The sequence below is a fragment of the Urocitellus parryii genome, chromosome 2, assembly GCF_045843805.1.
Source record: "Urocitellus parryii isolate mUroPar1 chromosome 2, mUroPar1.hap1, whole genome shotgun sequence".
In the NCBI taxonomy this organism is placed as follows: domain Eukaryota; kingdom Metazoa; phylum Chordata; class Mammalia; order Rodentia; family Sciuridae; genus Urocitellus; species Urocitellus parryii.
This window is the reverse complement of record NC_135532.1, coordinates 45275788-45293520: the sequence shown is the minus strand read 5'-3', so window position 1 is coordinate 45293520 and position 17733 is coordinate 45275788. Positions and strand designations below refer to the sequence as shown.

General features: G+C 42.1%; 1 protein-coding gene across 1 annotated transcript in view; it reads left to right on the top strand.

The window, feature by feature from the left end:
* Enox1 (ecto-NOX disulfide-thiol exchanger 1) overlaps positions 1-17733 on the top strand; it is a 521404-nt gene that overhangs the window by 352587 nt on the left and 151084 nt on the right. Inside the window, exons 8-10 of the mRNA XM_077792681.1 lie at positions 10565-10738; positions 11949-12155; positions 15821-16054. Of these exons, the coding sequence (XP_077648807.1) occupies positions 10565-10738; positions 11949-12155; positions 15821-16054 (615 nt within the window). The remainder of the gene's footprint in view (positions 1-10564; positions 10739-11948; positions 12156-15820; positions 16055-17733) is intronic.

Sequence of the window (17733 nt, the reverse complement as noted above, 5' to 3'; positions counted from 1 at the left end):
AACTGAAACTGAGGTTGATAAATAAGATCCAAAGGTTAGCTCCTGTACCTTCCATTGAAAAGAATCAAGTTTTATAGGGAAGATCCCTGCAGAGACACTTACATGCTGTGAAATACCATCTCTGCTGTTTTGACCAGGTGACTGTGGTGGGCATGTTATCACTAGGATGTCGCCAGGCTGTTCCCGACTTAAAGAAAGAGAAAAGTTCTGTGAAGCAGGGAAATATTGGACACCAGAAAGGAACTTGTTGGCAAAAATTGCTTAGTCTTTCAACATACTTCTGGAGCATCCACAGCCCTTGGGAGGGTAATCAATGAATCAATATATAAAAAGTAAAAAGCACTTCTTGTGTTTGTGTATTCAAACAAAATTTTACCTCTGCTGTCTGCTCCAGCACCATTGTCTTGTCAGTTTAGATAAAGCAGAGAACACCCAAGGATCTAGTCAGTCCTTTTTTGCCTCCCCCCCCATCATTATATAAAGTCATACTGTACAAAGTCACATAATATCATACAGAGAGAAAATTAATCATCAGCTAATGAGATAGGGATGTGGAAAGAAGTTTGAAAGAAATAATTTAGAGGGCCCAATTAGGGCATATTCTCATGGGTCTCCCATGGGCATTGTTGACTGATGACAGGTTCAGGGTGTGAGGAGGGCATGGGAAAGGAGTAGAGGAAGGAAGGACAGGAGAGGGGAGAGGGGAGAGGAAAGTAAGAAAGACAGAGATACAGAAGCCATATCTCTGGGACAAAATGAGGCCTTTGCATTATTCTGGATGACAGCTAATGAGAATCTCAATTAGCAATAGGAACAGACCAGATGATGATACAGACATACTTTCAAAGGCAGATCTTTCCAAGAGGGTTTAACATATTACTGAATATGGTTACTCACAGAGGCTTTAAACTAGGAACTGAGAGAAAAGATGGTGACCTTAAAAGAAATAGACAAGACCTAGTAGTAGGGATGGATAGGACAGATGCCCAGAGTTCCATGAACAGTCTGCTGTGGACCACGTCAGACAACACATACAGACAAGGGAGAGGACACCTATAGGCTACAGAGCAAAGAAATAGCTTGGTACACATGAGATGTCAACACAAGGAATTGAGCAACCCTCTGTCCATCCCTGAGATTTGGCAATGGCCCTCAAAACTGGAAATAACAACAGAGGGTTCAATAGAAACAAATGTTATGTGAAAGGATTCCTAGTGGATTTGACTAAGGAAATGTTTCCATAAACACATGCTAGAATTCACAGAACTGAGGGTGCAGGGACAGTGGAGAACATTCAGGATAAAGGTAAAGACAGGGAAGAGTAGAAACACTTGTTGGGGGCAAGGAATAACTGCCTGGCAGAGGGTGGTAGTGAATGAGGACAGGCTGCAGGCACCCAGCCGGAGCCCTGGTCCTCCCGAAATCTGCAGGAAAAGGAGATAACATTTCCCCTCCCAAATCTGGTAATAGGCGGATCTCCACCTCTGTGGCCAAGTGGGACAGGCAAGGAGAAGTTCACCCATAAATGAGAAATGGAAGGAACTCTGCTAGAGAGTTGTCCTGCCATTTTATAGAGCTTGAGGTCCAGGTTGGGAAAATTCAAGACAGGAGGAAAACCTAAGGAGACAGATTTGGAAAATCAGATGGAAAATGCAAAATCCTTCATTTTGTTTCAAAATGTCAACTGCCAAGTTTCACTAGGACATCATCCTGCAGAGACAAGATGGGTATCTTTCCATTGAATGAGGTCATTCATGGTGTCAGCTCTGTGAGATGGGTACTACCAAAGGATCATATAATAAGTCACAAAGTACGCAGTATAGGCCTGGCACAAGGTAAGCACCAAACATGACCAATGCTTTCCAAGTGGTTAAAATAAATAAATAGATAGATAGATCAGAATGCAGAAAGGGAGACATGACTGCTAATCATTCAGGTTCTTTGTGGCTAGAGCTCAGAAAAGGTGGACCGTTAGGAAAGGGCCATCACATGTAGAGGGACTGAGGGAAGCAGGGTACTGAGGCTGGCGTGAGCTTCCTTCAGGCATGTGACCAGTAATGGTGGGAAAGAGACTCAGACCAGGAACTCAGAATAAGAAGTATGGATTTAGGCTGGGTGCAGTGGTACACAACCTGTAATCCCAGAGGCTCAGGAGGCTGAGGCAGGAGATTGTGAGTTTGAGACCAGCCTCTGCAATTTGGAGACCCTGTCTCAGAAAAAGAGGGTGGGGGAATGAGGATGTAGCCTAGTGGTAGAGTGCCAAAAAAGGGGGAAAAATGACTTTGACTACAGTTTTCTGGGTCCTGAGTCAACATGTGAGGATATATTTCTCACAATGAAGCCCATTAGGAAATAGAATAGGCTGTGAATAAGCCATCTCTAGAAGTCTCCAAAGGCAGGCAGGCTGGAAAGTCACCAAACAATCCAATTGCACAATGAAGTGGCACTATGACTGTCTGTTCTCATTCTATCCCCACCCTTAGCATGCTGTGACTAGCTCAAACTTTGGGAAAGTCACTTTACTGTCTCTGGGCATTGTTTTCTCATCTCTAAATCCAGAGAATAGAACTAGGTCATGCCCATCCATGTCTCTTTCACCTTGGAAATTTATCTTTAGTTAGGTCCAGTGTACCTGGCTTCTTGTCTAAGGGACCCCTCCACACCTGACCAGCACGCTTCAGCATGGTTTCTGGCCTCCACTTTAAGGCCCACTGTGTCTTAAGATTATGTTCCAGCAGGTCTAGGGAACATAGATCAGCTAGCTGGTTCTGAGTGTGACAGCCCAGGCCTCCGCACAGAAATTGTTCAGCACTGATGTCAATCACCACACCTCCATGTGTGTAAATTTCACAGCATCTTTGATGGGCCCTTACCTCAGGTTCACTCAAAACACTTTTGGTTTTGCAAATGCAGCCTTGCTGGCAAGATCTGACAGACATCCTTGAGCAGTCACTTCTGTGTTTCTGTTGTGGCCAGAAGTTTTGAAATGTTCTTTACTTCGTGTCATTGCATATTTTCAAACATGGACACAAATCTTCTCACCCAAGCCAACAGTACTTAAAATAGCTGTTGACAACTGCATTGCACCATGCTGCTAGCGTAGCCCCCTGGTCAAGGAGACAGAGGGTTTTATTGATAGAATGAGGTCTTTGTTTATAAAGCGTGCACAGTGAGGCTCCAGAAGCTCACGCTGGATATACACCTTGGATTTAAGTGGAAAAAAACGTGACTTTCTGCCTTTGGATCCCTTTGGAAAGATCATGAGTGCATTTTTAATTTCACTTCCTTCAAGATCCTGCTTGTGGGCATTCACTTATAAAGTACACTATTATGCTCATGTATAATCTGTGCTGTTGATTTGTTCTTAACAATACATAGCAATCTTCAGGGTTTGTTTTTTCCACAACAGGAAAACCTAAGAGCAATTCTGCCTCCGGGGATGAGGTTGGAACATTTCCTCTAAGAGAACATTTAGACATTTTTGTATTTATGATCTCAATAAGTATATCTCAGGGACTCCTTCTTTTCTACATGTCCACTGCACATAAGTCATCTTTTCAAAGGTTGAGGTTGTCTCTCACCCTTCCAGGATCCCTTTCCTAACACTGTCCCCTGTATTGGTTTCCTAGGGCTGCCGTAACAAACCTGGTGGCTTGAAATAACAGAAACATATTCTCCCACAGTTCTGGAGGCCAGAGGTTTGAAATTAAGGTGTCTGCAGGGCTGTGTTCTTTCTGTAGGACCTAGGGAAGATTTTGTCTCATGCCTTTCTATGCTTCTGGTGTCTGCTGACGGTCCTTAGTGATCCTGGACTAGCAGCTACATATCTCCAAATCACTACCATTGTCAGCACAGGGCATGCTCCCTGTGTGTCTCTGTCTCTTCTTATCTTATAAGGACACTAGTCCTATTATTAGATAGAACTGACTCTAATTCAGTATGACCTCAATTTAGCTTGATTACATCTGCAAATACCGTGTTTCCAAATGAAGTCATATTCACTGGTATGAGGGCTTAGAACTATAAAATCTCCATAATGTAACCCTTATAACACTCCCTCTTGCAGACTGGTTTAGATGTTCCTGTTTTCTGTGTTTCCATAAGCCTCTGTTATGTTAATATTCCACACAGTTATACTGTATTGTCACTTTCTATCAGGTTGCTCTTAATCACTTGGACGTGTCACATCTGTGAAGACAGGACTCGTACCCCACAATGTCTGTGCTTGCACAATACCTAGCAAAACATCCAACAGCTAGCAGGTGCTCACATGTTTGTCAAATGAAACACTTTGTTATCTTCACATATCATGACCATTTATGTATATTCTGTATTAACCATATGACATCCATATAAGGTTCTATAAATACTTATTACACTTATAGATATATTTTTTAATGGTTTATGTAATTAATACCATTTATTGAGTACTTACCTTGTTCTGGACATACCAAACATTGTCCTTTTAAATACCATTAGTTCTCACAAGAACATAAAAAAGATAAATTAGTCTATTTTACAGATATTATAAGGGAGGTTCAGAAAGATTAGTTAAGTTTCCTAAGGTTAAACCCCACCAGCGCGTGGCAGACCCAGGTCTCAGGTCTGTTTGTAGATATGGACTCTTTGCACTTTGATATGCTTTCACCCAGGTGGTCTTGGATCCTCCTGTTTTGTGGCCATACTATGTCTGCTATACATGTTCATATTCACACTGAAACCCAGAGAGGTTCGGAAGCCTATCAGCCTTAGGTCGCCCAGTCTGATCCATGACTTCAGGATCACCTTTTTAAAAACAACTTTTCCTCCCAGCGGCTGGGGAGGCTGAAGCAGGAGGATCATGAGTTCAAAGCCAGCCTCAGCAACTGTGAGGCGCTAAGCAACTCAGTGAGACCCTGTCTCTAAATAAAATGCAAAATAGGGCTGTGGTCGAGCACCCCTGAGTTTAATCCATAGTACCAAAAAAAAAAAAAAAAAAAAAAAAAGCCTTTTCCTCTGCTGTACACAAAATGGTTTTTAAAGAACAAAGGAGAACATGAAACAGAATTTTTGAAAGTGTTACTTTAACAGTTTATGCGCTAGCTCACATTATAAAAGAGCACAGCATTGATCAATTGTAGCTTGAGACTACTCTGAAAAAGTCTCTTCATCCTAAACTTCCAGGAAGTAGTGCCCTCATGTGTCATGTGGCTTCTCTGTAAGGTGATAATTGCTTGTATTTTAGGGGAGGGGTTTTACCAGGGATTGAACTCAGGGGCACTCGAGCACTGAGCCACATCCCCAGCCCTAATTATATTTTATTTAGAGACAGGGTATCACTGTAGCACCTTGCTTTTGCTGAAGCTGGCCTTGAACTCACTATCCTCCTGCCTCAGCCTTCCAAGTTGCTGGGATTACAGCACCCAGCTTGATTGTATTTTTAAGTCAGTGATTCTTCTGGAGAAAGGAGAGGTGCTGCTGCATGTCTGTCTGACCCATGGGTCCATGGGCCTCAGGAGGAAGGACTCTAGAGCCCTGCCTTCTGGGACTCGGCACCCATGCAGGCTTCATCCTCTCACCTGGGCCCCATGTGTGATGACTGAGGTGCCTGCCCAAATCCTGTGCTTCAGTTCTGGTGTCCAGATTCTGTCTTACTTCTGCTTGAGACCCAGCATAGGTAACCTGCCAGATGGCATAGAATTTCTTGACCTAAGACCCAGTGGTGCTGATGCTGAGGTAGAACCCTGGCCCAGGATGTTGCAGGCCTGTGACTTGCACAGCGTACCCTGTGCAGCAGCCCTGCCTGGACAGTGTTTTACCTGTTCTAACATCCATGTGCTCAGCCACTCTGTTGGGTACCCTCGGTCCAGGATGAGGCCTGCATTGCTCCCATTTACTCTGATTAATCTCTTTTCTCTTATTCTCTTAGAACACTCTGTTCTGCCTCTGGGCCAGAGTTTTTCCTGGCACTGACATCTTGTTTCTGTCCCCTCATCCCCAGCCTCCGCCTGGTTTCCCAGCTCACACCTAACCTAATTACGTCCAGCCCTGACTGGCAAGAGGCCCTACGCCTTTCTTTTCATTGGAATCCAGTTCTCACCTCAAATGGGAAACTCTTCACTAGGAATGTCCACCAGAAACAGCAGAAAAGATCAAGCCACTGCTAGAGCACAGCAGACAGAGAAAAGAAGGATGAGGGCTGCCCAGCCCTGCTAGCCGTGCAGGGTCTGGCTGGCCGACTGCACTTCTGACCTTCAGGGGCTGCCAGTGAGAAGAAAGTAGAAACTCACCAGGTTGAAGGGCAAGGTCCTTTCTGGTCTGCAAGACCCATACAGCCTCTCAGCATGTCATGGTCACCCTGTCACCCACACACCATTACAGAGCCATGGAGAGTATTTGGGATCCCCAGCCTAGGGGACTCTCCACCAGCAGTTCCCTTCCTGGACCACACATTGAGTCTCATCTCAGGTACCCCACTATTTTGTTGGGTCTGAGGCCTGTCCTTTATTCTCTTCTTGAACTCTGTGATTTCCCAGGGGCGAGTTGATTACTGTTACCCTGACAACTCCAGATCCTGGCAATAGCAAATGACCAAGAAATTCTGAATGAATGAATGAGCTAACAATTAATTCAGCTTCTGTCCCTCTACAATCCCAAACACAAACCTCTCCAACCACACTTGGAAAAATGTTCATCTTGTTTGTAAAACACTGGACTATGAATCAGTAAACCAGACTTTTGTTATAGTTTTTGTCTTCACCAATTGAGAATAAACAGCCAAAAAGAAATGTTGCTGAGCTGTGGCCTCCCGGCTCTGTGCTTGGAGCCAGCAGTACAGGGAGGAGCCAGATAGGGCTACAGTCTAAAGTGGAAAGCCCTCCCTTGGGTAAGAACAGTCTCTAAAGGAAAGTCCTGCTACATACTTTGGGTCTTTTCATCAAATGGCTTATGTGCAGCTCATCATCTCTGAGGTTCATGGGCAATTTTTCAAACAAGCCCAGGACTGACTCTTGAAACTTGTGTTGCCTTCGCCTTTGTCTTCCTGTGTACACGTCTTTCATTTTTAAAGTTTGTGCATTGAATGTAATGAGTTAGAATGTAATGTGCTTTTGTGCCATTTGAGAAAACAATTTCCATCTGTTCATATATTGTTAAAAAGTAATGGTTTCTTTCTTTTTTTTTTTTTTAAATCTAATCCCTCCCTATTTCCTCCCTCCACTCAAAGACTGAATCTCAGATCCTTTGAGGTCCAACATAATTTAAGTGTTAATTCCTTTCTAAGCTCTTTTCAAGCTACTGCACTCACCATGCAGATTTTATAAAACCTCATAGTCTCTTCATATTGATGTCTCAGAAAAGGCAAAGTAACTCCTGCTGTATATTAAAACATTTGCTCAGGAGTAGTGCCTTTTGTCCCTATTTCTGAATATTTATTTATTTGGCCTCTGGAAAGAAAACAGAAGTCTGTTAGAACTAAAAGAGAATGTAAGCTCTGGCTTCTCATCTCATTTGTGGAAAACATCTGCTTATTATAATTCACAAGACTAACATTTCAGGGTTTGCAGTCCTGAGTAGTTTCATCCTTAAATCATCCTGCATTGGCAAACAATAGTGAGGACCAGGCCAGGAAAGAAACAGATGAAGCCTATGTATGGAATGAGATTAAATTAAAAGCACAACCATGCCCATATTTCCATGGCCAGTACTTCTATGTCTAATATATGCACCTTAGAAGCCAATATATTATTTCAGTGATCAAAATGTGGAAAAGCATTTTCTATTCTGGACCTTCTTTAGAGTTAGCATCTGGATCAGCATGGAAAATCTTGATTTTTTTTCTTTAAGGATAAAGTATATTTTTAAAAGTAGTGGCATGTATAAGCTGACTAATCAAGTTGGGTCATTCTACGTGGAAATTTTGAAATAGTGATATTTAAACATGTTTAAATATAGAGCAGAGACTTGGACCATAGTTCTGACTATCATTTGTTTGCTTTGGGAGGTCCAAAATTTTACTTAATGGCTTTAAGCTCAATTTCTTTATCTATAAAATGGGAATGATGCTTGTGGAACTTTGTGAGGATTAAATGAATAGTTGGAGTTTGAATCTTGTTTTTGTCACTTCCAAACTTTATGTTGCTTGTATAGCTCTTCTTCCTAAACACCATCTGCATGCAGTCCTGGAGTCCTGGGAGTCCTAGTGCTCTAAGGGATAATAAATTTAGTCAAAGGGTCCCATGTCACAGGTGAGAAAACAGAACCATGAGTACAAAGAAAGCACCTGGAATGTCAAGGTGACTTCTAAAAGAAAATGCTTCTTTCGAATTTAAATTTAGAACTTAACCACCCCCCCCCCCACACACACACACACAAAGCCCTCATTTTACGGAAGTGACTCTGGTAAGCTATGAAATTAAATGGAGTTTCTAATAAATGAGACATGTTTTCTCCTGAGATTACAGATCAGGGTCACACTCTTTATAATGGTCTACCCAGAGGAGGAATGGGCCTATTCAAAGAAGCAGGAGGAATACTAGCTGCCTTTTCCTAGAAAGAAAAAGCTTTTGCCTAGCCTTCCATATCCTCTGGAGCATCTTAGTAAACAGAGGGTACAGTTGTCATCACGTCTGCCTCTGGGCTCATCCAGCCTTTCAGCACAGGTAAGCTAAGAGTAGGGCCATGCATAGGGCTAGGGGGCAGGCTGGACATGAGAGCATAAAAAGAGGTGGCGGGGGGGCAGAAAGAAAGAATGGGAATGATCTAAGATGAGGGGAGAGAAGGAGCCAGGAGAGTAGGAGATGAGAAGAAATGTCATCCATGCAGAATGGAGTAGAGTCACCATGCCCTCTCTCAGTGGCATCTATGCTACCATCTGTGTACCTGGCAACATCAGAGATAGCATTGTTTTCTGCAAACAGAAAAACCCTCAGAAGAGGGATCCCCTTGCAGATAAATCTTACAAAAGCAGTGCAGTATTTTAATAGCTCCTGCTCTTAGAAAAGGCTTCCTTTTTTCTGTGTAAAATTGGCAGATAAAATTGTGTATATTTATGGTAAAAAATATTTTGAAGCATATATATACATCATAAGACAGTGAAATCTAGGTAATTAACAAAGGCATCGCCTCACATGGTTACCGCTTTTATGGTGAAACCACTTAATATCCACTCTGCATTTTTCAAGAATATAAGATATCATCATTAAGAATAGTCGCCATCCTGTACAACATGAACTTATTCCCCTTATGTAACTATAATGCTGTATCCTTTGACTAACATCTTCCCAACCTACCTCTTCAACCACTCCAACCCCTGATAACTACCATTCTACTTTTTACTTCACAAAGTCAACTTATTACATTTGCAGATGTGGCACTGTTTGTCACTCAGCCTGGCTTTATTCACTTAACATACTCTCTTCAGGTTCATTCATGTTGTCACCAAAGAAAATATTTCTTTCTTTTATGGATGAATAGTATTCCATTGTGTACACATATACCACAGTTTCTTTATCCATTCATCTGTTGATGGATGTTTAGGTTGATTTCATACATTATCTGTTCTGAATAGAACTGTGGGAATCATGGGAGTGCAGATGTCTCTTTGACACACTGATTTCATTTCCTTTGGATGTGCACCTGGTAGTGGGATTGCTAGATCATATGGTAGTTCTATTTTTACCATTTCCCATAATGACTGTATTAATTTGCATTCCCACCAACAATATATAAGGGTTCCCTTTTTTTTCCAAATGCCTGCCAACACTTGTTATCTTTTGTCTTTTTAATAATAGAGGTCATATCTTTTAAAAAGTTCCTGATATTACCTTGAAAATTAATTGCTTTATTATCCCACTAAAACAATTTTTATACTTTTGGATGGGTTTTTTTTTTTTTGGTTTGTTTTACTTTTGTACTGGTATAAAGATTTCTGCTGATTGAAGAAAATGTGATTACCCGATAGAATTCTGCAATGTATTTAGCTAATTTTTTTCCTGTATGTCTGTAACCCAGCCATAGTAGTTATAATCATTTTTTGCCCAACCTCTACCCCTGCACCTTTCCTCAGGAGAGCTGGGTTAGGTGGGAGCTGAGTGATCATTATAAAGTCTGCACATATAAATTGAACTTTCCCAAATCTAGGTCAGTTGGGCAGGAAGACTCTTTTGATAAAACTAGCTGACAATTAGATTCACAGGGCACTTCAATGTTAAATGATATTCTTCCCACATTCTGGGTCATAAGGCTGTATAAACAGTACACTGATGTTAAGAAACAGAAAACAGATTCACAGTAATAGGGAAGCTTCATGGTGGATGGTTTTACACTTTAATAGGCTGTGTTCTGTTCTGCCATGTTAATATTTTAAGTAATATAATTTCCTTTTCGTGTAGTTTCAGGTTCATCTTTTTTTCTTTCTCTGTTTACCTTTTGAAATAGCTTTCTATAGTGCTGCATCTATGCCATGAGAAATTCCTGAAAAACAAAAAGTATAAAGTCAAATAATCTTTGCAGGAAACTAACAAAAACAGTCTTGAAAATGGATTTAAGATTCTGCCACCAAAATGTTATCTTGTGTGCTTTACAGATTCAATCTGTGTCCCAGGCTTTGATCCAAGCCTCAACATGATGACTGGAATAACCCCCATTAACCCAATGATACCAGGCCTGGGTCTAGTACCACCCCCACCACCAACAGAAGTGGCAGTTGTCAAAGAAATAATCCACTGCAAAAGTTGTACTCTTTTCCCTCAAAATCCAAGTAAGTAACACCTATGAGAAATATTTGTTCATCATTTTAAATTTCTTTTTTTAAAATCTGAAATATTATTGCATTAATTTTCATATATGACTCACACATGCATATATAAAACCAGGAGCCTTTTTAAGAAGACTTTTGTCTCTAGATTGGAACAGATATACAAGGACATATCTGTGTGTCTGTCTAGGGGCTGACATGACACTACAGAGCCAGTACCCGGGATTTGGGGATTTATCTGTAGCATTAAGAATCTTTTTGCATGCAGTGAAGCCTAGCATTTCCTGGAAAACATAATGTGAAATATATAAGCACTTCCATCTATCTTCACAAATGTAGGAGAAAAACTCCAAAATGTATTTTGCTAGATGGAAATTTGAATTAATTTGGCAGTTAGCAATTTGGGGGCAGGGGGAGCCTGCATCTCAGAATTTCTGGACAGATTGCATTTGCTCAAAGGAATCCATACATTTGATGGAGTAAATAGGCTGGGAATTTTTTTTTTTTTAATTTAGCCTCAGATACTAAGTTTATGGACTTAAATAGCTAGGATTTTTTTTTTTATTCATATTAATCAGTGTTTCCTTTTTTAAGTGGACTTTTCAGGAGATTGCTTTAGTAATCTACATATAAACTAGGTAAAATGTGTGACAGTGTACATTTTATCTTTTTATACAGCCTCCCCCAAATTTAATAGTTTGCTCATTTAAATGTGAATAATAACAAAGTATTTTTTTTCAGGCATGATGTTTCACTGCCAAGTAAGTATTGTGTGTGCTTCCCTGGGTTGTGCTTCCTGTGTTCAGCCTTTTCTCTCCTTTACCTAGCAACGAGACAAAGCAGATAACAAGCTGAGGTTTCTCATCATGTTGTTATTTCATCATGTTTTGTACTTTGTGAATGTTCCCCCGCCCCTTTCTGGGCCTCTGTGTTATAAAGAAGAAATGAAATTATGCTAACATGTGCGTTATCTTTGTTCATGGACAAGCACAGTCACTCTATGTAGAAATGAACACAGCAAGTAAAGATTGGTAGGAGGAGGGGAGAGGAACCTAAAACAAGACAGCCCAGGAAAATGTAACTTGGGACAGAAGTTGACCTTTACTCAGCCTGGACAGAATAACTGGGGCAAGCTTTACCTTTCTTTGCCAGGGAAGCCAGGAAAAGAGAGCCAATCAATAAGACAAAACTTTCTATTTTGTTGTGATATTAGATCTCCCACCTCCTTCCACAAGAGAACGACCTCCAGGGTGTAAGACTGTGTTTGTCGGAGGATTACCAGAAAATGCTACTGAGGAAATTATTCAAGAAGTCTTTGAGCAGTGCGGTGATATTACAGCCATCCGAAAAAGCAAGAAGAATTTTTGTCACATTCGCTTTGCAGAGGAATTCATGGTTGATAAAGCCATTTACCTTTCTGGTACTTTGCATTACATAAGGGGTTTTCTAGGCATTTTGTCATGTTTTGTGATGTTAATATGAGCTTATTCCCTTTTGCCTTAATGCACAATAAAGCCCAAATACTTTGGGGCTACCGAAGGAGGAATTCTGCCTTTTTCCTTGGCTCCCAGAAGCTCTCTGTTAAGCCTGTGAATGTACCTCACTGCAGGAATGATTTCCTACCCTCCAGTCTTAAGGAATTCCATCAAGTTTCTAATTAATGCTCTCAAGCACTTATTAGATGAAAAGCAATATTATGAGTACGGAGGACCATTATTATTATTGGATGTAAATCCACTGGGGGAGTAAAGTACTCTCAGAATAATTTTAGTTTTTTTTAGAAGTGAATTCACTTTTTTGACACCAGGGCACCAAAGCAAGATCAGTTCCTTTCAGGAAAGTGTTTTAGGGGCATGATAATAAAGCTCAATATCATGCCCACTTGATGGTTCCTTAAGACTAACCTCCTGGGACTGGGGTTGCAGATCAGTGATAGAACACTGGCCTAGCCTGGCATGGGTGAGACACTGGGTTCCATTCTCGGCACTGCATATAAATAAATAAAATTTAAAAAAGAATAAAAAAATAGATCAACAACTAAAAATATACATATAAAAGACTAACTATCCTTAGTCTTTGGTGGCAGTTTTTATAAGAGATTTTTACAGACGTTGAAATGAAGCCTAATGTTGCCTTCCACTGTATGGGTGTTAAAGTAAGTGTTATGGAGTCTGTCAACAGGCTTTTGCCAAATATAAGAACAATGGGACTATTATTAATATGTGGTTTCAGAGGACTTATTTTTTAGTTCAACTTGATCACCTTTCCCTTGAACCCTCCAATGCCGTTTTCCAGTCGGCGACGCTGCATACCACCTCTCTATTCCTAACGCAAAGCTAATGGGGGAAGGTGGGAAAACAACAGGAGGGGGAAAACATGTGATATTATGGGGAGATTTTACTTAATTTCTGCAATCAGCCTTCATTGCCAGGACATTCTGTACAAATCCCAGAAGCCTTGAGGTTTTCTCAGTGCCCCAGAGATTTTTCTGAACCAGATAATGACACAGGGAACTTTTTAACCTTTATTCCAATGAATCCTTAGAAAGTGAAAAATGAAGTCTGAAGGCATTCCACAATGGAGATGGAAGACAAACCTGGAAGAAAGACATTTGGCAACTCACTCACAGCTACTAGGTCACCAGGGATTCTGGAGAGGGTAGGGCACTGGGTTTCACATACCCTGATCTGGATGACCTCTCTTCCAGCTTCCACTTCCTCATCTGCACAATAGAGATCCTTACGGTTTACCAACCAAGACTGCAAAGACTAAATCAAATGATGTTAAGTGTTTAGCAGGTACCTGTGATAGGAACCATTTAGTACATGGCTATTTTAAGCAGAAGTATCCTGATCAGGATAAAGAACTGCTTCTTATTTCTCAGCAAACTCTGCCCTAGGGACTTGGGTTCTAATCACAGCTCTATCAATAATAGTACTACTTGATCCCTCCTGATTCAATGAAAGGGTTAAAGTAGATCATAGGTCTTTTACAACACTAGTTTAGACCCAACCCAGTACTTAGACCTAATCAGAGCCTCATAAGGACACTAACAAAGATGAACAGTCTCAGATTTAGGCATCCAAAAGGTATTCCTTTACTTAGTCTTTGGTCCTTGCTTTTCCTATCTCAGCAAGCCCCCTCATGGCTCCTTGGTCCACCCCTTTGCCGCAGGATGAAGCACCAGCACAGGTCTCAGCTGCAGCCTCCTTGCCTGGGTGTAGAGGTCTCCAGCCTGCTGCCCTGTGGAGGCTGCAACATCAGAGCCAGGATGATCTGAAAGGCTGGCTAATTGAAGGGGTAGGAAGGCAGGCAGGCTATACCCCAAACCCTGCATCTGAGCTCCTGCAAGCCCAGCCCAGCTGGAAGGCCTATCTAATTTTAGACCCATGTTTGCATTTGAGGGCCAGGCTAATTTTAGTCTCATCCTCATCAGGGTCTCTTTTAAGGCCTTAATGATGATGTTTTGGAGAAAGAGACGATGTTTTGGTGAAAGAGACGATGTTGGAACCAGAAGCATGAGACAAGTCATTTCTCTGTACATAAGCGAGGGAAAGTTGCTGGGCCAGTTGGGGCAGCTGGCCAGTTCCAAGCAGTCTAGCCAGCTCAGCTGTTATGTATGTATCACCATGGCCTGCTGACTTGTTAACTTTCCGTGGCCCACAACCAAGACACATTTTACTCTAGCATTAACTCTGCTCATCTGGGAATAGCGGGCTGTTTGCATTTTTGATTGGTATTGTGATGTCTTCCCATTTTTAGATAACACTTTGGAAACCTAGGAGGGAGAAAAGTTCAGTGGCATGCAGGCATCAGATGTGAGATCTGTATCTTATTTATAACTTTTGAAAGATATGAAGTGCCCTACCTAGGGGGAAGCCAATCTCTACAGGGATTTTCAGCTGTATTTTAACCCAAAATGCTACAGTAATCCATTGAAACCTACCATGAGATCTTGAATACCAGCATAGCACAGCCTAGCATTCTGTAGTCCTATCTTATTTGCAAAGCCCCTGCACAGCAAAAATGCTTATTTTGGTCTCTCCTCTGGCAGCCCCTGGCAGTCATGTTCCTGCTGGGACCTGAATTTATGTTCTGAAAATCTGAATAGCCCAAACTGAAGAACAACCTCAAAGTCAACTCTTCTTCATTTGAAGTTGGGCTGGCTGGCTGGTTTCAGTCCTGTGTTGATTTCTCAGATCTAGTTTTTGCTCATAATCTTTATAAGTTTGGTAGCTCTCAGTAAATCCCCCAAAGATTTCCAGGCCCATTTTTTTTTCTGGCCTAGCTCTGGGCTCTTGCATAGGGCTCCCGTGGCCTTTAAAGACTGTATGGACAATTTGTATGATGCTGCATGCAAGATGAGGGTGCTGCGGGGCTGCAAGGGAGGCAGCATTGAGGCCTCTTGATTGAAGGTAAAATATTCCCCTGCATGCCCCAGAGGATAAGTGGAAATAAAACAGCATTGCAAAATTGCCTTGGTAATTGTGGCTTTTGCAGCTGCTGAGAGAAAACTGAGCAGCCATGTTTTCTAGGGGAATGAAGCAACAGCCTAAGTGAGGTGTTCTGGAATTTACTTTGGAGATCTTTTTAAATATCATAGATGCTCTTTATTTACTCATACCTCCCACCCCTCTTCTATGAAGAATTTGAGTGCTTATGCAATAAAGTTATAGTAAATTGAAAATAAAAACATCAAGGCCATAAAAGGGCAGGAATAAAAAATATACTACATACCAAATTTGTTTCTGAGCTTCCTGGAAGCCAGAGGGAAGAAGGAATTACCACAATTTGACCGCTGCTTCTTAAGATCATCCTCTGTTGGTGACACTGGGTTAGAACATGGTTAAGACATCCTCTGAGAAACCTCCCAGAGTTATCTTTATTCTCATACCCTAACAGGCTTAATTAATTTAGTAGGGCTTCAGGGTCTCTGGGGAGGAGAAGTGCTTTCCTACCTCTTTGGGGGAGATGTCCTGTCCTGAGGGCCACGGAGTTAAGTGGTTTGCCTAGCCCCGGTGAGGGCCTGGAGCAGAAGTGAGTCCATGGTGACCCTGATATGACCAGACTTTCCACTGGTTTCAGGTTACCGGATGCGATTAGGGTCTAGCACAGACAAAAAGGATTCAGGCCGCCTTCACGTAGACTTCGCCCAGGCCAGAGACGACTTCTATGAGTGGGAATGCAAGCAGAGGATGAGAGCCCGTGAGGAGCGGCATCGTCGCAAGCTGGAGGAGGACCGGCTCCGGCCGCCCTCGCCACCAGCCATAATGCACTACTCGGAGCATGAAGCAGCACTGCTGGCAGAGAAGCTGAAAGGTAGGAAGCCACATGTGCTGGTTTTTCTTCCTGCACCACAGTCACTACTGAAAGAGAAAGCAGTGATCCTCAAATGCCGGAGCCCTGTGTGTTCCTGTTGCCCCTTTCCTGCTGGTTTCAAGTGAGCCAAAGTGTTGACACCTAGGCTTCCTCGTCGTCCTGCTCAGGAGTGAGCCCTGTCCTTCTCACCATCAGTGCTGTGTGTACTGTCATATGACCAAACTCACTGAATGACGGGGCAGAACAGTGGACAGCAGCAAACCCAAGAGCAGACTCTTGTCCTCTGGCCTGGTGTTGAGTGAGCCTGGGAAGTAGCTTCACCTATAAAGTTTGTCAGTTCCTAGTATTCCCAGAGCTTTGTGGAGTTTGCATCCACAAGACTCTACTCGTAACTTCTTGAGCCATGTCAGACACTGTGCTAGGCAGGATCCATTGCAGGATAGAGGAGGATCTCTGTATTTCATGGAGGCCGGTCTTCAGAGTTGGAGGTGAAGGAACACTCTGAATGCCTACAGATGAGCAGCAGCAGAAGAGAGCTATTTCATTTCCTCCAATGTTTGCTGAGGCTTCCTCTGGGTTTAAGGACACTACCCTACTGAACATCATAATGATTGGAAAGAGGCTAGAGTTTGACATTAGGTTGAAGTGTGTGTGAATTCAGTTCTATTTTTTTTTTTTATTGGTCGTTCATAACATTACATAGTTCTTAATACATCATATTACACGGTTTGATTCACGTGGATTATGAATTCAGTTCTATTTTTGACCAAAGTTGTGAGAGCTGAGCAACATCTGGATATTTTATAGGCAAACAATGCACAGACCATCTTTGGGTCATTGGGTGCTGTCAGGACTAGCATAGGTAACAGTTGCCATAGGCAAGTGTCCACAGGGAAATGAAAAACTGTGGAATGAAGCACTTGGATAGCCACCAGCCCAAGGCTGTGCAGTATGCTTTGGGGAAATCAGGCAAGTGCAACAAAGTTGATGAAGGTGTCGAGAAGGTCTTCACAGAGCAGGTAGAATTGGACCTTGGCAGAATAAACAAGATTTTCTTCCAAGATTATAAGGGAAGTTGGGGGCACATAAAGGCATTCTATCCGGAGTTTGGAGCCTAGAAATAAAGACACTTGGGAAGCAGGGAGGAATGTGGCCCAGGTGCTGCATTTGTAGAAAAAGGTGAAGCTAGAAAAGCAGTCTGGAGCCTGAAAGGCTATTGCTGGATTTGGGTTTTATTTCATAAAGAGCAGAGTGAGAGGAAAAAATTCCAGGTGAGAGGAGGGGTGTGGCCAGTCCTAACTGTTTCAGAGCCTAGCTGATGTGTTTCTGGCAGTGGCTTAAGTGGATGGTATGTTTTCACCAAAGAAAATATATGAAAAGCTGCCTGACACCTATTTTAGAAAGATAAAAAATGACATTCTATGCTTTAAAATAAAAGGCCTGTGCTTCTAGCCCTCAACCCCCTGTCCGGCTAGGGAATTCCTAATCAGCCTCAGTTGCCACTGCAGTGCCCCTGTGTAACTACGGAGCACTTCTTACTGACACTTTAGGTGCATATTTTGTTGCTCTCTAGAGACCTATCAGATGGGCATAAATACATAGGCAGTGGCTGCCCCTTCAATAAAAGTCACACACGGTGTAAATACAGACCTCTCTCTCACTTCTCCAGTCAGCTTAGA